Source organism: Podarcis raffonei, chromosome 12 (genome assembly GCF_027172205.1).
Source record: "Podarcis raffonei isolate rPodRaf1 chromosome 12, rPodRaf1.pri, whole genome shotgun sequence".
Taxonomy (NCBI): domain Eukaryota; kingdom Metazoa; phylum Chordata; class Lepidosauria; order Squamata; family Lacertidae; genus Podarcis; species Podarcis raffonei.
In genome coordinates, this window is record NC_070613.1 from 14,209,068 (window position 1) to 14,230,965 (window position 21,898).

General features: G+C 43.7%; 1 protein-coding gene across 1 annotated transcript in view; it reads right to left on the reverse strand.

Annotated features, from left to right (window-relative positions):
- The window catches only part of VIPR2 (vasoactive intestinal peptide receptor 2), a 52,681-nt gene extending 43,080 nt beyond the window's left edge, over window positions 1–9,601 (reverse strand). The window contains exons 1-2 of the mRNA XM_053409497.1: window positions 9,316–9,601; window positions 1,912–2,014 (exon numbers count right to left, since the gene is read on the reverse strand). Coding sequence (XP_053265472.1) covers window positions 1,912–2,014; window positions 9,316–9,366 — 154 coding nt within the window. The 5' untranslated portion in view covers window positions 9,367–9,601. The remainder of the gene's footprint in view (window positions 1–1,911; window positions 2,015–9,315) is intronic.
- Window positions 9,602–21,898: the final 12,297 nt, after the last annotated feature.

A 21,898-nucleotide genomic window follows, 5' to 3' on the forward strand; every position in this document is an offset into this window, starting at 1 on the left:
CCTCCTTCCAAGTACTTTCTCCTCATCTTAAAAATGTAATCATTGCCCCATAAGACATTTTATCATTTTAAAAAATCCAAACATCTTCACGTAGTGCAAGGAAATCCTGCAGATTCAAGTATAGCCCTACAACTAAGTTCTTCAGCCACAGTTCCTGGACTACAGCTCCCATGATCCTCAGACAGGTCAGGGATGATGGGGTTGTAGTACAACAGCATCTGGTAGACTCAAGGTTGAAAAACTATAGTGTAGACAGTACTGAACTATATGCAGGGAGAGCTCAATTTGATGAAGACGGCATCACCCACCTTCTTCCATGGACCAAAACCAACATTTAATCTGATTTCAGCACTGATGATGGGACAACATCTTCCACCAAGGCTACCTCAGAGGCACAGAACAAATTGTTTAGCACACAGTTGTTCTCCAACACCTCACTGTTGCCTGCCCCTCAGCTATCTGCCACCTAAAGCGCCTGCCTCATTCTGCCTACTGGTAGGGACAACCCTAACTAGATGGCCCAATGGTCTGATTTGGTACAAGGCAGCTTCCGATATTCCCATAAGGGATCTACTATTGTGCTATTTGCTGCTCCCCATTGCTCCTGCCCTTGGAGGGCTAGAATGTCATCATTGGGACATTAGGAATGTCTTTTCATTTATGGTGGGAGTGTCCACTGGTGAAAGAGTTCTGGTCTAATGTGTATATACTGTCTCAAAGACTACCAGACAAATGATCCCACAGCGCTCACTTCTAAATATATGAGACGGTCATATTCAAAAACTGCAAGCTAAAGAATTAGTGATGTGGCTTCTGGCAGCAGCTAGGACATCCACAGCACGAAAGTGGAAGACCTTCAGATATCTCTGTGGTATGAAAGTGAATGGAACCTGGCAGGGGCAGAAAATATAAAGGTTTCCAAAGGCTTAGAAGACCCATAACATTTTTTATACTGTGTGGTCAGATTCTATCATTTATACCGGCACAACTAACTTCCAGGACCCTGTGGCACCGTATGCAGGAAACAGGGACATCTAAATGTTTCTACCAACAGATGTCCCCTCACATCTTCTGATTTTGTTGACAAATTTAACAGAATGGATGGGTCCTTTCTTTGTCATTTCTGATATTTTTGTATTTTTGCATTTGTTTTTGTACGTTTATTTTACGTGTAATGGAATAAAATAAAAGTAATTTACTAATTACAGTAAGTAATCATGGAAACACAACAGGCTGGCAGAGGGGGTGGTGGATAACCCTGTCCCATGTCAATGCTGGCCATGAGAAGGGACCTTCCTAGCAGCAAGAATATTATTGGCCCAAAAATGGAAGCAAGAAGAATTACCGACGATTGAAGAATGGAGGTTGAAGTTAATGGACTATGCAGAACTAGATAAACTAACAGGAAGAATTCGAAACCGGTGGGCCCAGAAATTCACGGAAGACTGGAGTAAATTTGCAGACTATTTGAAAAGTATTTGTGAAGATCAGCCGACCTTTGTAGGTTTGCAAGAAGTTTTGTGAGGAGTAGTATTGGAAGTATTGCAAAAATGGATAAGGGGAAGGATAATTTGTTAAGAGATTTAAAGGCAATATAAAGTTAAGAAATGTATAAGAAGTGGATAAAACGGTGGATCATCAGAGGTGCTGGTGTAAGTCTAAAAAGATTGTATAAGTGATAAGTTTTGTGGTACATTTTATAATTTATATGTTAAAATCAATAAAAATTATTTTTAAAAAAAGAAAAAAGAGAAGGGACCTTCCTTTCATTTTCAGCCAGCATGGAAATGGAGGCTATGAGAATCTTAACAGGTTCCTTCCATCTGCAGGCCAGTAGCTTTTGTGGACTTATTTGCAAGGCTACACGACTGAATCACTCTTTTCTTTTCACTCTCTAAGTTGTCTTCTTACCTTTAAAACCCACGGTTTTGGCATTCTTTAAAAGTTCCATGCACTTTATTTCCTCTTTATGAAGCTCCAGCTGCAATCTGCATTCCGGGTGAATCCCATTTACCTGTTAAATTGAACAAAGGACACGACTGAAATATATTCATAACACTAAGCACACCTAATCATTTTTATTAGCTTTTTCAAGAATAAGTAAATACATTAGCATTGGAAGTTATAGGCTGAATAAAGTATGCTGATACAATTGCATACTCACTCAGCAAACAAACGTGCAGAGAACCACTGTAACAAATAAACTGACTGACTGAAACAAAACTCAATCTCCCTAACCAACAGACCCTTTGCTTCCAAGTGTCATTAGAATGTATCATTACTCCTCAGAAGGTACGTGTAGCAAAGAAATAACAATTTACATGCAAATCACGATGCATGCCAAAATATATGAAAACTACCGAAAGAGCAGTTTACATCAAGATGTTCATTCATTCCAATGGGACTGCTCTGAGTAAGGCTAGCACTGGGCACAACCCAATGCCATTTTGGGCTGAAAACAACCACTGGTATCAAAACATATATTTTAGTTCTATAGCAGAAACTGAGGAATCCTTGACGTGCTAAGAAGGTAGTGATAACCAGCTATGAAAGCTGTGGTTTTTCATTTTAATGGGTAACTGTCTGATGTTGCAGGTTGAAAAAGTTAGTAAAGCAACACACTCCTTGACCACAGGGCGTCATTAACTTCTCCAGCTCAGATCCTAGGGAAATCTCTCTAGGCAAGGGGCACAGCTCCAAACAAAAATATGGAAGAACTTGCTGCTGTCCAAGGTAGCCTGAATAATCCCATTACAGGGATGACTCGCCTAGGCCCCTCAATAACTCCTCCAATCTTATCCCAAGTCTTCAATTCATCACCCAAGTCTGCATCACCCTCTAGGCCTCAGGAGCAAAGGTATCAGTAGACCCAGTGCATAGCCTAGTTGGCTGTCAGAAGGCTCTGTCACCAGAGGTCTACTTGGAAGGGAATATCTATTTGGGAGGAACAACCTTACTTGGGAATACAAGGAAGATCCAGCTGCAAGCACTGACTCAGCAGAGGACCTTCCCTGGTTTAACAGTTTCCATTGAGGCTCATTAATGCCTTTGTTTGAGCTCTGGCCTCCACAACCAGGTGCCAGTAGTGGCCACAGGGTATCTCCCAAGGGGCTGAGGTCAAAGCATTGTGGCTAAAGACACAATGGCAGAAACAAAATTCAAACCGCTGACTTTCTGGATCACCATTCAGTCTCTTAACTTTACTACGTTGTCAGCACCTAAGGTTCCCCAAACTGGGCTTTAAATGTAGGCAGCCTGGTTGCTCCCAAGCAATGCCAATGGGAACTTTGAAAACCGCACTCTCCTGTACAAAGAAACATCCTTGATTGCTGCCTTGAACATTCCCCAGTGAACAATGCCTCTACAGTTGGCAATCACTAGTCACCACAGGGATATTTGAAAATATTGATTGAAGTGACTCACAGCTTTTCAGAGCAACTTGAACCTTATTATAAATGAAGGAAATGTACATTTTTGTTATCAAAAGAGAACCTGGCTAACTATGGAGCAGGGTGGAAGAGAACCCATCTAGTGCGATAAGAACAAAGTACAGTATCACAAATTATAACGTGACGACTTTTTATTCTTCTCCCCTTTCCTCGTACATCTTATTTCTTAAATGCTGTGCAGTGGGAAAACCCACTATAATGTGCAAGCATTTCTGTTACTCTTTGTATTAATTATTCTTCTGAACTGGAATGGTTCATTGGTTGTGTTAAGGCAGGGGTCAGCAAGGTGTATCTTGCCTGGGCCGGATCGGTCCCACCGAGATCCCTCTGTGGGCTGGATCACGTGCGCACCTGTGATTTTTAGTATGTGCGTCTGCGCAGACGCGATTTTTGGCGCCACGGAAGTGAGTCCCCATGCGCCGGTTTAGCATAGCACGAGAACGGGCAACTCAGTTTGGGGGCAGCTCAGGGGCCGGTCAAATGACCTCCACCGGCCTCTTCCAGCCCATGGGCCTTAGCTTGCTGGCCCCTGCATTAAAGTACCACAATACACAACCAAACCATGGTTTATTGTGACAAGAACAATTCTAGCCTCTACCTGAGCTCACATACTCTTCCTCCCTGCCCTTCCCTCAGCATTGCCACAAGGACTGTGGACATGCTTGAGATTTTTTTCTTGGAAATATAAAGTGGTATAGAAATGAAATTCATCATCATCTTCATCATCATCATCATTATCTGAACCCAACAAACAGTGGTTAGTCTTAACTATAATGTATTGAAACAAGCCAGCTTCTAAACAGTGTAGACTGAGATTAACCACAATTTGGGCTTCAGCCATAACATTAAATATATAAGCCTTGTTATATTTATGCACAGGTGTGGTGCCGGGAAAAAAGTATGGCAACCATGAAAAAATAGTGGTTTCTAATGCTAGTTTCCTTTTCGAAGTATCTTTCTTGGACCACAATTTTCTAATGTGTGGCCCAGTTCCTTTTAGGACTGAAAGTGTCCAGAGAATAGTTTTTCTCCGTCTTGCATGGGGCTAGAATTTGTGTGCATCCAATGGAGATTGGAAGATTCAGGGCAGATAAAAGACATTGCTTTCTCATGCAGCAGATCAACTATGGAACTCGTTCCCACGGAAAGCAGTGATGGCCAGCAATGCGGACGGCTTTAAAAGAGGATTAGACAAATTCATAGTCAGAGGCAGTAACGCTTCTGAATACGACATGCTCACATCCTGCTTACAGGTTTCCCACAGGCGTCTGGTTGGCCAGTGTGAGAACAGGATGCTGGAGTAGGTGGATTACTGGCCTGATCCTGCAGGTTCTTATTGAGATTAATTTATGAGAATCACAAAACGAAACATAGATGCAGCTTTGTGTACCACTAGTGAACTTTAATTCTCAGTGTTTATCATTTGTCGATTAAACAAATGTCTAAAAATATTCCTTTTTTTTAAACTTTAAATCACATGATTTAAATGTTCTCTAAACAGTGATTTAGCAATGAAGCTCAGGGTGCTGTTTGAAAGATATACATCAGCTGCGGAAATTGCAGAAGATGTGCAATGCCCCCGCTCGCTTTATTTCAGGCGTGCTGCATTGTGCAAAAGCGTTCATTTTCCAACAAATAAGCCAGTTCGAATCATATGCACTTTATGAAAGGCCTTTAGGCACCAAGTGATCTAATGAATTCACAGTGTTGCGTGCTTGGAGTTGTTTCCTTATGCACATTTATGAAAAAAAGATGATTTTGGAAAGTAGGGAATACAAATTGGCATTCTACAAGCCATCGCATAGGATGAACTGCGGCCATTAATAGTTCACTATTGTAAAAAAGAAAAAACACCTTTCAGGGATAGGGAAAATAAGCAATTTGGAAACAATCCAACATTTTTAACTGGCATCATTTACCAAGCTTGGTTAATAACAGGTGGTTCCCTGCTCCTGCAAGATCCTTTTATGCATTTCCGCCTGATGTGTGAATTAAACAGCTCAGTTCGGCAGCACATATACTAAAATTGGAACGATATAGAGAAGATTAGCCTGGCAAAACAGCAGTTGGATAAATCACACTTAACTACTTCCAAGTCCTGAAAGACTTGATCCTATAGTATGTTGCAATAAAACAGTCAAGAATCAGGAATGTGGAAAAACTGCTGTGCCAGAGTAACAACATTGCCTGCATTTTTTTCTCTGGCCATCACACACACACACACACACAGGTGATGTGTGGCATAAACCTTTGCAGAGGACTGATGGAGGGATGAGGACTCACAGGGATGATTCACCCTTATGGCATTCCAAGATCCAGTCAGAATAAGGAATGCTAGGCTAAACGGACCAATGACCTCACTAGAAAGCAGCTCCACATGTTCATTATAAAACAGAAGGGAAAGCGAACCCGTGAAAATAGAGGAGTTAAAAAGCCAAGCTACACATAACTTAAGACAAGGGCTTTGGGTCACTTCACACATTATCTACATTGGTTTGCTTCTGCAGGAGCACTCAGCAAACTGCTTCAGCCAGTTCCTTATTTCTGGTGAGTACACAGGAGGCTGCTGTCTCCTGAGTCAGACCACTGGTCCATCTTGGGTACCTCAGGTTACAGACGCTTCAGGTTACAGACTCCACTAACCCAGAAATAGTACCTCAGGTTAAGAACTTTGCTTCAGGATGAGAACAGAAATCGCACAGCAGCAGTGGGAGGCCCCATTACCTAAAGTGGTACCTCCGGTTAAGAACAGTTTCAGGCTAAGAACGGACCTCCAGAACAAATTAAGTTCTTAAGCAGAGGTACCACTGTATCACCCATGCTGAGTGGCAGCATGGTAGGAGACAGAAGTCATTCCCGGTGCTACCAAGACATGTTGGGGAGCTAAACCTGGACGCAAAGCTGATGTCCTGCCACTGAGCTGCCCTTCTTCTGCATGATGCCTGTGATTGCAAACACATGCTTCTGTTTACAAAACAGCTCCTCGTCCAAGGGTTTGCCCTATGTTTTCCAGAGTACAAATGATCACATGGGAGAGAAAGTGTGAAGTCTAGGAGGCAAGAAGAAGCCAAAAGAGCAAACAGGAAGATATAAAGCTTAAAACAAGAAGCCATGCATTTTTAAACATTAGCTTCCTTTGGGCATATTATATATTCCTGTATTTATTTTTTTTAAAAAAATACTCTTAAAAATTCCCTTTACCTTTGAATCCTATTGATAAACTCAATAAACCCTATTGATCCGAAGCTTTCTATTGACACTGTTCATTTTACTGAACAGTGAAAAGAAAAGTGTGTGGATTTGTGAATACGTGAATCCTATTGATAAACACAAGCATAGGCATGCGGGGGAGGTAAAATTCCTAATCAGAAAAGCACTGCAGTCATGGCTAGGAGGATGTAGAATAACTTTTCTTCGAGGTTTGCAAAGAAAATGTTTCAGAACCTCTAAGGAGTACTGAATGCTTTGGGGCAGTCTGCCTTTTACGTTTTCCATGGGCTGTTTCTATTAAAGTGGTGAGTGCGTGCAATAAAGAAACTAAACTGACCGCAAGTTGATTAAAAAACCACTTTCTGTCCTTCTCAGCAGCATTCATACATATTCCAACTCTACAGTTCTATGCTTCTCTCATGGGGTTGTTGTGAGGATAAACGTGAGAGGGGCGTATACCACCTTGAGCTCTTTGGAAGAAAGAGGTGATTATGTAGGGGAAAGAAGGGACTCCAAACAGAATGGAGAGAAAATTGTATTACTATTCTTTTTGTTCTTACTAGCCTGGTCAACAAGCTCAATAGGAAAAAACACACACTTGCAACACACTTCCAAGTAATGAGACTGATTTCTGCATGCAAACTATAATGTCTGCAGCAGCCCCCAAGGCTTTTCCTCCCAACTAGTAATTTGAAAGGGACGTGCAAAAGCATTTCTAAGATTAGAAAGACCATGAATTAATGAAGTGGCTTTGCCATTAAGTACCACAAAGCAGGAGGTTCAAAAGGGGAATATTTTTTTCTTCCTCCATTTCTGTGCATCATTAAAAAAAAATAATCAAAACCAGTAGGCATTGTTTTGTCTTTTTGATTTAGGTGCAACAATGTTTGAAGTCCAATACTGGGTGTTGGTTTACGAGATGTGTGAACTGGACTGTGTGTCCCAGAAGCTTTGCAAGGTGAGTCTCACATTCCTTGCACTAATATTAAGATACCCACCTGCAGCTGCTTCCTGATGTGCAGTGTCAAAACACAAGTATTTATTATGTATCTTCTTACACTTATACCCATGCTTTTCTTCTGTCACAAAACGCAAGGTGGCATAGATATGGTTCCCAGATGGGATGGCAAAATAAAGACTGCCTTTTTTATTATTATTTTTTTGAACTTTGGAGCACTTGATCCAGAATTATCATTATTAGACACATGTTTCATGTTCAAAATTACTAATAGTACAGGCTAGAATTTCCACTCCAGCTATAAATGTCTACAGTGGTACCTCGGGTTACATACACTTCAGGTTACATACGCTTCAGGTTACAGACTCCACTAACCCAGAAATAGTATCTTGGGTCAAGAACTTTGCTTCAGAATGAGAACCGAAATCGTGCAGCGGCGGCGCAGCAGCAGCAGGAGGCCCCATTAGTTAGCTAAAATGGTGCTTCAGGTTAAGAACAGTTTCAGGTTAAGTACGGACCTCTGGAACGAATTAAGTACTTAACCCGAGGTACCACTGTATTGAAAAAAATGGGGGCGGGGACTTCACATATTTGCCATTCCTTAATAATTTTGATGAGAAAAGGCTTGACATTTGTTGCAGGGGGAAACCAATCTGCATAAAATTATCTTGAGGGTAATATTTAGCCTGGAGGCTATTTTGACTGCGTGAATAGCACTGGAGACATCGCTATCAGGAATACTTCTGTTAACAGCAGTGACAGGACTAATTCATGCTGTCTGCTTTGTCCTGATCTTTCTCAATGAATTACGGTAAGATCCAGAAGTTTACAGAGGCAGGGAACACCTCAGAGGAATTATGGGTGATGCTGTACTTCATCCTTTATAGTCCTGCCATGGTTGTGGGTGGAAGATGTCCGGCTCCTCTTTCTATAATGCTGAAATATTGTGATCTTACTAGGTTCCTCTCTCCATCCAAAAGTGAATCTGCTTTTCAGTCATGCTTTGCCTGTCATGTCTGCAGTGAAGCATTTATTGCTACAATTCATTGCCCGCTCACAATCCACAATGCTCAAGAGTTCACCAAGCAAATTCACCCGCTTTCACGGCTGGGCTTAAGATCCGTTACAACAAATTAGTTACCAGCCTATCAAACATGGGGGTTAGAGAGGGTGAGTGAGTCCCACACACTTTGTTGCCTAAATGAGTGAAGCAGCAATGTTGTTATATCCTAAGTCCAGGAATATTTCCCATGTGCCGCTGAGCAGTTCTGACCCATTTCCACCCAGTCACACCTGCAGTGGGGACTCCCATGCTAAGTCAGCACTGGGAACGAGCTCACACTTTCATCCCACAATTTTATGGAATTTGCTCCACGCTCCTCTTTTGTTACTGGCGATGTTAAAGATCCAAGTGGATCGATTTGAGAACAGAGGGCCACCTATAGCCTAAAAAGAGCAGTCACCCAAGGAGGGGATCCTATGAACGCAGGGTAGGGAGAGAAAAGATAAATTATTCACTGTGTCCTTTTTAAATAAAGGGGCGCCGTGGGAGCCCGCGCGTCCTGTGGCTGCTCAGCGATGAACGGCGGGAAAGGTACTTTGCACATGCTCAGAGACTAACCCCGCTTTATGATATCAGCACCCAGGTGAGGGGTGGAGGGACTCCACAGGAAAGCAAACAAACCCAGAGTTACTCACCAGCCCCAAAGTCCACCAACCGATCGAGAAGAGAAGAGCCGGCAAGTTCATCCCAGCCAAGTGCCGGAGGGGCAAGATCAGCTCTCCGGGGCCGGGGGTCGCGGGCTTCCGAAGCTGCAGAGACCCCCCAGCAGAAACATAAGGTCGCCGAGCGGGCGCTTCCCGTCTCCTGGCGCGCAGCTGACTCCGCGGGCGCGCACGTGGGCCGCTCCCGCCGCGCCTCCCGCTGGCAGCACGAGTCCCCGGTCCCTCGGCGCCCGGACTGCGGCTTCTGCCTCCGTCGCCTCCCAGCCTAGACTGGCTCCCCGGCACGCTGGGCTGCGCGCTACTGTTCACCCACCCAGGACTCCTCCTCTCCGCCTCCGGCTTTCTCCTGCCTCTCCTCCTCCCCCCCTCGATCTGGTTCTTCTATTGGCGCCCTGGAGTTGCTGCTTGCGTGCTGCACGACAGGCAAAAATACAACAGGTGATGCATTTTACATTTTTATTCTGGGGTTGGGCTTCTTAAGATTAGGGGCAGGGATAGGTAACTTACTGGACTACAACTCCCTCCCCAAAACAGCTGAGAACTGTAGTTTGTTAAGAAAGCTGGGAATTGTAGCTCTGTGAGGAGTAAACTACAGTTTGTGAGATTCCTTATGGGGTGCTTCCATGGGCATAGCCGGGATTTATTTTAGGGGAGCAGGTTTTATGTTGGGGGGGGCAGAGCCAAGTTATCTGCGGCACAATGTGTCAGTTGTTTTTGTTTATTTATTTGATGGCTACGCCCTTCAAACGTATGAGGGGTACACACTCTCCATTCTGCAGCCTAGCTTACATCTCTCTGGGTCATAGCTGTCAACGTTTCCCTTTTTTTAAGGGAAATTCCCTTATTCCAAATAGGATTCCTCGCAAGAAAATGGTGGTTGTTGAAGAGGTCAAATGGGATGACAGGCCTGAGGTGGATTTAGGGGAGCACGACCGGGCACTGAGCTGAGAGGGCATCACGGGGCACTGCAACAATGACAAACAATGGAAGGCGAGAAGAGGGAAGCGCCGAATTTTGGCACCGCAAAGGTGCGCTGCTGAAATCCCAAAGTCTTTCACTGCGTACTGTCCTTCTGTGGAGCTTGGAGAACTGGATACAAGAATGACGAGTATAATTAATGATTGTATTGAAGCACAGTGTCAAGAAGTATGGGGTCCAGATCAAGGGAAGTCATAGTCCCACTCTATTCTGCCTTGGTCAGACAACAATGGGCACTACAATTTAAGAAGGATGTTGACAAGGTGGGACGTGTGCAAAGGAGGGCAACCAAGATGATCAAGGATCTGGAAATCCAGCCTTATGAGGAATGGTTGAAAGGTCTGGGTATGCTTAGCCTGGAAAAGAGAAGACTGAGAGTAGATATTATAGCCATCTTCAAATATCTCACATGGAAGATTGAGAAAGCTTGTTTTCTCCTGCTCTGGAGGGTAGGACTCAAACCAGTAGCTCAAGTTACAAGAAAGGAGATTCTGACTAAACAACAAGAATAAAATTCTGATAGTAAGAGCTGTTTGACAGTGGAACTGTCTTCCCCAGGAGGTTGTGGACTCTCCTTCATTGAAGGTTTTTAAGCAAAGGTTGGATGTCCTCTGTTATGGATGCTTTAGCTGAGATCCCTCCATTTCAGGGGGTTGAACTAGATGACCCTTGAGGTCTATTCCAACTCTACATTTCTATGATTCTTTGAATGCCCATGAGAATGCACAGATCACTTTACATTCACTTCTGAGGGCCAATGTTCTTGACACCACTTGCGGCAGCTGCACCGTACTTCTAAAGCACATTGAAAGTTGTGGTTTGTTAAGGGTGCTGGGAACTGCAGCTCTGTGGGGAGCAAACTACGGTTCCCAGGATTCTTTGGGGAAAGCCATGAGCTTTAAATGTACAGTGTGTCTGCAGCAGGGCCAGCTCAAGACATTTTGATGCCTGAAGCGAAGGGCAAGATGGCAGCCTCCCCCAAGACACAACCAAAAGCCAATTTGACTGCTAGTTGACTCCTACTCCAATACAAGTGAAAGTAATGAATTTTCCACTATACTTGAGGGAAGCAGGTTAGCATAGCGGGTACACGGCAGGCCACGCCATATGGCACACACAGCTCTGTCCCATCCACGCCACTGAGCATCTGCCACCCAAGGCAGCTGCTTCACTCTGCCTCATGATAGGGCCAGCCCTGGTATGCAGCCTCATTCCCTTTTTCCAATGTTGGCTGACTGGAGCTGGCTTATTGCAACTAGATTGGCTGGCTGGCAAGAGAGTATAAAAGTTTGTTCCCTACCAATACACTCAGGAGATTTGCACTATGTGCCAGATTTCAGCGTTGGATCCTCATTAACGACAAGAAATCTAGCCATATCCCAAAATAGGGGAAATAACTCTCAAGTCATAAACTACATTCAGAAGATCAAAAAGGAGCTAATTCACAAGCTATCCTGGAAGGTCTGACCAGTGGTGAGCTCCGCATAAGAAAAGCTATGCAGGAATCCAAATATTTGGAAAGTATCTGTACGCGCATAATTTCTGTTTCTTCCCTTTGTTCTTGCTAAGTGTCCAAGTTCACACTGAAAGACGTCAGTAATGGAATGGAAGTATTTGAGGAGGAAGAGGAGGAATGTGGGGTGTGGCAACGAGCTTGGCGTAGATCTCAACCCCCTTCTCCAGTTACTTTGTCATGAAAGATGACACCGCTTTTCTGGGCTTGCGCCAGAGAGGCGAGAAGAGAAATGCACCTTGAGTGCAGAGAGAATTCCAGATCAGAATCACGGGTCTCTCAGAACAGTGTCCTCTGGTGTCTGTGGACTATGGGGGACAGTGAGAACTCTTAACAGCTTGCCTGGCTGTGGTGGAAGTGCACTGAGCAATTCTGAGTCGCCATCCCTTTCACCTTCCACAATGCCCCACAGGCATGTTAGGAGTTCATGACCAGTAAAAATATAAATAATGGAGAGGCAGAGCAGGCCTTGATAGCAGACCCTTCCAGGGCTTTGGGGTCCTAGCAGTCGCCCAGAGATGCCTGGTGCTGACGTCAGCCTTGTTCCAGATTTATGGTGCGCTGAAGGTAATTTCATTTGCCTCCCTCTCCAGATTGCTTTGCTTGTGCTGCAGGGTGCTTTGAGCATGCAGCGAAATGGATGAGGCATGTGGCTGGCTGCACCTCTTTCTGATCAGGTCCCTACTTTGATCCTTGGTGTGCCTAGAGTGCCAATTCCATCAAGGCATCCCGCCGATCTATGGCATGCTGGTTGGCAGAAGTGTCGCCAGATATGTTTTCTTCCCAAGCAGACTGTGCTTTCCCAGAGCACAGCAAATCTGAAGGCAAGCAAGCAAAAGTGATCAAATAGGACTCTTGGGAAGTTAACTTACACTGTCAGCTCACTGGTTCGTCTAACCTGGGACTATCTGTTTGATTGACAACAGCCGCTCAAGCAGAGAGCTTTCTCAAGGCTGCTTACTGAGGTCCTTTCACTGGGTTTTCTGCATGAAGAAGCAATGTATCAGCATAAGAAGAGCTCTGCTAGATCAAGCCAATGGCCCATCTTGTCCAGCAGTAGTCAACCAGATGTTCATGGGAAGCCCACCTGGGTGCAACAACTTTATCCCCACCTGCGATTGACAGCAGCTGGAATTCAGAGGCATACTACCTGTGGCCATAGAAGCAGATACTATATTATCTTTGAAAGTTGTTTTGTTGATCACTATGCATTGGGACATCTCTTAAATATCATGACTGTTTTTATTTTACTTGGCGGTTCCATGTAGATCAAGGAGCAGGCTTTTGTCTACACTTGGATACAATCGGACACCATTTCAAACCAAGATGGTGGCCTGAACCTTTCAAACCAGACTGATTTTTGGGTTTGTTAGAATTCCCAAACAGTGCTGCATATGAGGCTGCTACAATATATATGCTCTATCACTGAGCTAATGGACAAACAAAGTACCTCAGTTACATGCTTGGTACATTATTGATTTATTATTATTATGCACTGTTTTCCTATACTAATGGTCTTAAATCAGTGCACAGTATTATAAAACGAAGAACTATGAAATGTGTGTTTCTTGCTACTTACACAGTCTCTCCCCACCTGTGTATTTAAATAGAGTTTAAACATCCTAAACATTACCCTCCTCTCAAATTGAACTGGGGTCTGACCTGGGGCTGGATGTATGGTCCTGGGGCAGCATGGGGCAGCGTTACTGGGAAAGCCAGATTGGGGTCCCGGGACGGGGCAGAGGGGTCTATTCACAGCCCTATCATGAATGCCAATGAAGTTCTTGACCATTGTTCATGTTCTAAATAATGTACTCGTATCTAGAACATGATGAACTTTCATGAGCAGGTTCAGGGTTCCCTTTCTCTCATTATCCTGTTTCCTTTTTCTCTCTTTGGTTCCTTCTTTTGCAGTGGTGTTCCTCTGTTTCCCTTTTCAAGGGGGTGGGGAAATGTTATAAATAAAAATCTAACCTAGATAATCCAGTGTTTAGAGTCTTTGCCCATTGATCCAAGTGCAGTTGCTAAATGCCAGTGCCTTTTGATAGCTGCATGAGAGAGAGAGATGGAAGGCAGATGGCTCATTTTGTATACTCTAGTGTGGGAAGTACTGTGCCTGTGGAAGTTCTGCCTGCTGGAAAGTTCTTAAGGGAACAGGAGCTTAGAACCCTAAGATGGAAAACATACACAAATAGTAGACCCGGTCTCCATGTCTCATTCATGGCTAGATATCTGCCCCTTTAAGATTTCAGAAACAATATGATATTGAAGGAGGGGATGCGGGTGGTGCTGTGGGTTAAACCAAAGAGCCTAGGACTTGCCGATCAGAAGGTTGTTCGAATCCCCGCGACAGGGTGAGCTCCCGTTGCTCGGTCCCAGCTCCTGCCAACCTAGCAGTTTGAAAGCACGTCTAAGTGCAAGTAGATAAAAAGGTACCGCTCCAGCGAGAAGGTAAACGGCGTTTCCGTGCACTGCTCTGGTTTGCCAGAAGCAGCTTAGTCATGCTGGCCACATGACCTCGGCCAATAAAGCAAGATGAGCGCCGCAACCCCAGAGTCGGCCATGACTGGACATAATGGTCAGGGGTCCCTTTACCTTTACTATGATATTGAACAGGTGATTCCTCCTATCAAGAAGATTCACCTGTGAAATTTCTGACTTCAGATCTTTTAAGAAAATAAGAAAATACTGGAAGGTTGTGGCTACCCTACAGGGGGAGGGAACCTGTGGCCCTCCATATGTTGTTGGATTACAGCTACCATAACCCCTGACCACTGGCCATGCTGTTTGAAGCTAATGGAAGTTGGCGTTGAATGGCATCTGATTCCTCACCTCAGTGGTTGGCTTGCAGACCAAATATATCACTCAGGGTGCGCAGAGAAGCTGTCTAGGAGAGCATCCAAAACTCAGCAGTCAATAGTTGTACACTTGGTTCCCCCGCCTGCCCACTGATGGGAAACATTTGCTCACCTCATTACTTCTTTCTGAATATTTAACCTACCCTTTACAATGTTTGTGGGACGCAGATTGTGCTGTGGGTTAAACCACAGAGCCTAGGACTTGCCCATCAGAAGGTCAGTGGTTTGAATCCCCACGACGGGGTGAGCTCCTGTTGCTCAGTCCCTGCTCCTGCCAACCTAGCAGTTCTAAAGCACGTCAAAGTGCAAGTAGATAAATAGGTACCACTCCGGCGGGAAGGTAAACAGTGTTTCTGTGCGCTGCTCTGGTTCGCCAGAAGTGGCTTAGTCATGCTGGCCACATGACCTGGAAGCTGTCTGCGGACAAACGCTGCCTCCCTCGGCCTATGAACGCCGCAACCCCAGAGTCGGTCACGACTGGGGCTAGTGGTCAGGGGCCCCTTACAATGTTTGCAGCCCTTAACAATTTTCTCTCATCTGCCCCAAATTTGAAGACATTGATTACAATCAACACAGTTTGGCTTCTAGAGTTGGCGATATTGATCCGGTTCAGTTTCTTGCCTCAATTTGATCAGCCTCCACTCTGCATCCAGTGAAACATTAGCCACAAAGCCTAATCTATGAAAGGTGGTGCATGAAAATAAATATGTGAATAGTTGATGGAGTCATAAGGTCACACATCTGCCGATGCCTTTGGCTTCAAAGCAGCTGAGCTGAGTGATATATCGTTCTTTATAGAACAAGTAATCCGGGTCAATCTGATGTCCATATTGCAGCAATACACTTGGCTTCTGCGTTAATGGGAAGCTTCACTTAAACAACATGATTTATTAGTCTATTAAAGAGAATGGAAAAGGAAGTCAAGTCTTTTCGTTTGGGAGATGGAGGTAGCCAGGATATATGTGTGTGTGCGTGTCTTCTCTTCTGGCAACAGGTTGAAGAGTTGTTCTTTGCTGTGGAGCCAAGACAGTTGTTGGCTGATATCACCACGCTGCCTCTCTGTTTAAATGGCTTTAATCTGAATAATTTCACTTCATCCTGTGCATTAAGCAGACAAGGCAAAAAAAAAAGAAAGTGGGAAGGGGAATCATTTTGTTTCAACTTTATGATATTGTCTAAGCTAGGGATGCCTAGCTTCTATTTTATTCATTTATTTAAGACATTTTTAAAGAAAACAACAACTTTAAATGCTCCTCTTTTCTTTCTTTCTTTTACTCTTGCAAGCTTACAAAGATCAGAAATAAGACAGTCCCTTTTCTCAGGCTTACAATCTAAAAGCACAGCACAAAAAGAAAATGTATTGGGAGGGAGGAGGGGGGATAAATCAGGCAGTGAGGTTATCAGATACAACATCGCAGGTTCTTGGATACAAAGTTCAGCAGATAGTAATTCGACAAGTCATGGGGCTGCATGATGGAGGAGGGTACCTGACTGATACTTACTCTGATAGCCCCAGCAGTGGCAGTCCAACAGCATCCTCTTTTCTACCTCTGCTACATTGAGACTAGCCCACTGCCTGTAGCCCCCACCCCTGCATCAAGAATAAAAGGTTATTTTTATTTTCCTTTTTAGGTAGGGAAGGGGGTGCAGGGAACCAACAGAGGAGATGGGTGTGAATTGCTAATTTGGTGGTTTTTTTATTTGTTTTTTAAAAGCCTTCTCTTAGTAAAGTGCCATATTTTTCGCTCTATAAGACACACCAGACCACAAGTTTTTGGAGGAGGAAAACAAGAAAAAAAATATTCTGAATCTCAGAAGCCAGAACAGCAAGAGGGATTGCTGCGCAGTGAAAGCAGCAATCCCTCTTGCTGTTCTGGCTTCTGGCTAGCTGTGCAGCCTGCATTCGCTCCATAAGACGCACACACATTTTCCCTTACTTTTTAGGAGGGAAAAAGTGAGTCTTATGGAGCAAAAAATACGGTATTTGAGTATTCTGAAATACTAAAGAAACGTTTTGCCAAATACTTTTTTTAAAAAAAAAGAGGGGCGCTTGCTTACTTTTTAAAAACACGAACCAATGTTTTTGAGTTTGCCTGCCCCTCGTTTCCACATTTGTGGGATTGTGCAGTCCTGTTTTTTTTTCTTTTTCATTGAAAAAAGTCTTCTTCTTTTTAACCCTTACTTCTGCTGACCCAGAAGCAGACGTGCATTTGTTCTTTGCCAAACTCCTAAGATGAATGCATGCCCGTGTTTACAGTTTCCATGCAACAACTTTCCATAATAATTGCTAAATAAACAAGTCCAGTTTCAAATCTTTCATCCTCCACTATAAACAGCTCAGATAAACACCCACAAACGATGCAAGGGGAGTGTGGAATAGTGAAGAGCACAACGGGAGGAGAAGGGGACCTTCATGCCACATTGCGGAAAGTATAACTGGACATCTAGCCAAAAGGATGGAGGTCTATTCTGTGCTCTGGACTGGAGCTGTGCTTTGACTTGCCACCCAAGATGAAATATAGTGGGCTAGATAATCTTGATTGGACCCTTAGTTGCCTCTGTTGGCCAGGCTCCTAACAGGCCATTGATTTTTCTCATTGCCTTGGCCTCTACTCCAGGGCTAGCTAACATGGTGCCCTCCAGATGTTGGGAAAACAACTCCCATCATTCCTCATCATTGGCCATACTGGCTGGGGCTGATGGGAGTTGTAGTCAAACAACATTGGGAGCTCCCCTTGCTCTACACCAGTGTTTCCCAAACTAGGGTCTCCCACTATTGGACTGCAATTCCCACCATCCCTGACCACTGGTTCTGCTATCTAGGGATGATGGGAGCTGTAGTCCAAAAACAGCTGGAGACCCACTGCTCTACACTGGATACCTGCTTGAGTCTGTCTGGAACATTACTCAATATGGCGGATGCTGCTTCAAAAATAGAGATGTAATAAGAAACTCTTGGGCATTCATAGAATGTGCCCCATGCACACAAGAAGGATTAGCTAGGTGTGCTGACTTTACTGTGACTGGTGTGTTCTTCGGCACAGCGACTATGTTATAATCTTATCAGGTGTGCATTTTTCAGTTGCTGCTTAAAAGGCTTCCTTTGTGTTGTTTTTAAAAATTGAAATTGAAATACAGTATACGGTTAGACCGAAAGACAGGCATTCAATCTGCCAAGATTCTTAGTGGGGGAAAGAGCAAAGCAATCAATAGTGATGGTAACCAAAGTCCTTTTGGGTTTTTTTGTTGATATTATTTAATTTTAACATATATATTCTCTTGTAACTGAAAGGTAGGACACCTGTCTTCCAAATACACAAATTATAAGCTTGCCATTCCAAAAGACGAAGAGTTAAGCTCATTTGTCAACAGAGACATCTGAAGTGCGGGAGCCTCCTGCATGGACTGTGTGATTTAGTACCCTGGAATTTGAGGCTCCTGCTTCAGATATTCACTGTCTAACTTGGGGGAGCCAGGCAAACAGAAGGGACCAAGCTTAGCACATACTCCCTCACAAGATGTGATTTGTGTGCCCGAAGAATACTGTAATTAAATAACCTAACAGAGAGTCTTATCTTTATTCCAAGCTGAGAAGCCATGCTGTTTCTAGTTAATAATCATGTCTAAATCCTTACCTTCTGCAATTTCAAGGGCGTATTCAACTAAGTTCAGCAGAAGTTCTGCTGGTTTAGGATACATATAATGCCTTCCAATATTTACCTTTTTTAATGCCTTCCAGTATTTGCTAAAAATGGAAAACTGCTACTGCATAATTTTTGCTCAGCTCCAGAATGTAGACAATAAATCTGCTAAATTTCCCCAGCACCTGCATTTATCATGCTTCATCTTGTAGATATTTTTTTTAAGCTAGAGGGCATAAGGAGCCAGTTATAGTATGAATTGTAATAGTTTTCTTCAAAGTTCACACACCATGTTATTCTCTGAGCACTATTCCTAACCAAAATCAGGCATTGTTGGAAAAAAAAAATCAATACCCAGCTCTCTTTTTTCCAAATACAACTGCATCTTTATTTTGAATTCTATTAAAGCCACATATATAATCTTTTATATATATATTCTTTTGCCTGATAATTGGATTTAGAATGAGCCTTTCAAAAGTTGCCCTATCTCTCAAAGATACCACATTCCTGTAGTAATGCAAGCAGAGCCCATCAGATCTGAAAGTATTGAAAAAGCAAGGCCCTACTTGCCCCACAGCCAGAGTGATATTTAGCAAAGTATTTTTACAGTATCTCTGTTCACTTAATCTTATCTTGCAACCTTGAAAATGATTATTTTCTCATATTGCATCCCCAACATTTTTTTTAGAGTCAGCCTGCTCCTTGTAACCATCTGCAGTTGAGGGAGATAATTCTGACCTAAGCTTTTAAAAATAAATTATCTTCCAAACTGAATATCTTGTCTAACGTAGGCTGGATTTGACTGTGGCCAGGAGGGCAACCAAGATGATGAAGGGTCTGGAAACCAAGCCGTATGAAGAATGGTTGAAGGAGCTGTGAATGTTTACCCTGGAAAAGAGAAGACTGAAAAAACTTTCTGACAGTAAGAACTGTCTGACAGCGGAACAGTCTCCTTTGGTACGTGTTGGACTCTCCTTCTTGGAGGTTTGCGGGCACATGCGCTAAACCCCATCCATGGAGCCTACCTCCCTACCAAAGAATGAGACCAGAGACCAAAGTATGGGTTCAAATTGGCCACAACTTTATTTAACTTCAGAATATGGGAAACTTGGCACAGGCCTTGGCACGTAACCCTCTCAGCCTGTCCGGGACTGAGGATGCGCAGGGCAATGAGGTGCAGTGGGAGGGGACTGCAAAGCACAAACTTACACAGCATGCCCTCCACATTTCCCTCGGCTAGGAGTTTGACCTACATGCTGCCACTCTAGGGCCAGGGACTCCCACAACCAACCCTTTAACGGGCCTTGCAAACGCTGCCGCATATGGGTGCCTGAAATGCCTCCCCACCCCCAACTCAAAGATAGACTAAAGGATATCTTGCCAAGGACTAAAAACCATCAAAGTTGTGACAAAATGCTATGGGGAAGGCAAAACCTGCCAATGCAGGGGAAATTCCTTTCTGATTCTGAATACAGCAACCATAGCAGAAAAATATTAGGCTGCAAGAAAATATCATTAATTTGGGAGGTGTGGGTGGGTGAACCTGGAAGAGAAGAAACAAAGTGAGGTTTGGCCAAAGGGGTCAGCCTCTTTCCCCTGGCCCTTGGCCAGTCCCCCACCAACTGACCATTGTCCTCCCAGGCTGGGGGTGGGACGATAGCCCCCTGACCCAGGTGGGAGGCACTGGACCAGGCAAGCCCCCTCAGTGTAGCACAACCCACTCACCTGTTGGGAAGGGAGGGTGGAAATTTTAATCAGAGGTTGGATGGTCATCTGTCAAGGATGCTGCAGTTGAGATTCCTTCATTGCAGGGGGTTGGAGTAGATAACACTTGGGATATGTTACAACTCTACTATTCTATGATTCTGTTTACTTATGCATCCCAATACATATATGCATTACAGCAATATGAATGTGATCTGGAATTCCCCCAGATCGTAGAAACATCAAGATGAACGCAACAGATTAATGGCTCAAATATTTAAGCCAAAATTTGTAGCCATGTGTTAAACAGGTGGCTTTTTTTTATTTATTCTTGATAGAATGCCTGAATCCAACAGAGACACGTTTTGGAGTGTGGAGTTGGACATAGGATCAGTCTAAATTATTGCCTGCATTTGCTGCTTTTTTGAAAGAGCAAAGAGTTTTCCGTGGAACAACAAAAAAGCAAGAGATGTTTTATGAAGTTTCTGGCCTGCATTGCACAATTTACAAGGAGCTTTAAAACACAGTAGAGTTCTTTCCCCTCCCTTTCAAATAAGTGTGATCAGGTTGACATTTCTAGAGAAGACAAGTCTTCTTACTAGGTATAATAGGTGGAGAGTTACCAAGAGAAGATAAAAGACTTTTTATGTATGCAACAACGGCAGTGAGAATGCTACTAGCCCAGAGATGGAAGGAAGCAGGAATACCAACAAAAGAAGAATGGCAGATGAAACTGATGGAGTATGCGGAGATGGCGAAACTGACAGGGCAGATCCGAAACCAGGAAGATCAAGTATTTTCTAAAGACTGGAGTAAATTTGTAATTTATTTAGAAGACCACTGTAGACAGTTAAAATCTTTGGCAGGGATGTAATGACACTTGTAATGTGGAATTGTTTATGGTAATTATGGTTATATAATAGATGGACGCGGGTGGTGCTGTGGGTAAAACCTCAGTGCCTAGGACTTGCCGATCGTATGGTCGGTGGTTCGAATCCCCGCAGCGGGGTGAGCTCCTGTCTTTCGGTCCCAGCTCCTGCCCACCTAGCAGTTCGGAAGCACCCTTAAGTGCAAGTAGATAAATAGGTACTGCTTTATAGCGGGAAGGTAAATGGTGTTTCCGTGTGCTGCGCTGGTGCTGGCTCGCCAGAGCAGCTTCGTCACGCTGGCCACATGACCCGGAAGTGTCTGCAGACAGCGCTGGCTCCCGGCCTCTTAAGTGAGATGAGCGAACAACCCTAGAGTCGGACACAACTGGCCCGTACGAGCAGGGGTACCTTTACCTTTTTAATAGATGGATAATGGTAAAAGATGCAGCAAATTTAAACTTAAACATGGAACCCATGGAGGGAAGGAAGGAGAAACTTGTATTTTAATGTTTGAAATGGTTATGCTTTATATGTATAAAATTATCAAAAACCCAATAAAAATTTTATTTTTTAAGAAAAGACATTTCTAGAGAAGACAAACCTTTCCTTGGTTTCTTCCTCTACCCAATTTTTAATTATATCTGAGAAAGAATGTCTAGTCCATTGATTGCCTCTTTCCTGACACAAGCAGTATAAAAAACTTGCTCATTTGTTGTTTCTTCCACAGATGTTCTGCTTTTCCAAAGCCCATAGTACTGTACAATTACAAAATGCTCCCCTATTGTTCTTTATAAAAAAATGAGAGCTACCAACTAGAACCTGACCACCAGGTGATAATGCCCCAGAGTTTGAACTTCACACAAAAAAACAATTGCACAATACATCTTGATTTTGAGACTCAACAGAAATTAGAATTAACATTTTAAAAGACTTGTTGATCAGCTTCATTTGCAAGTTTTTAAAGCTCTCTGCCTTAATGGGAGAAAGCAGATC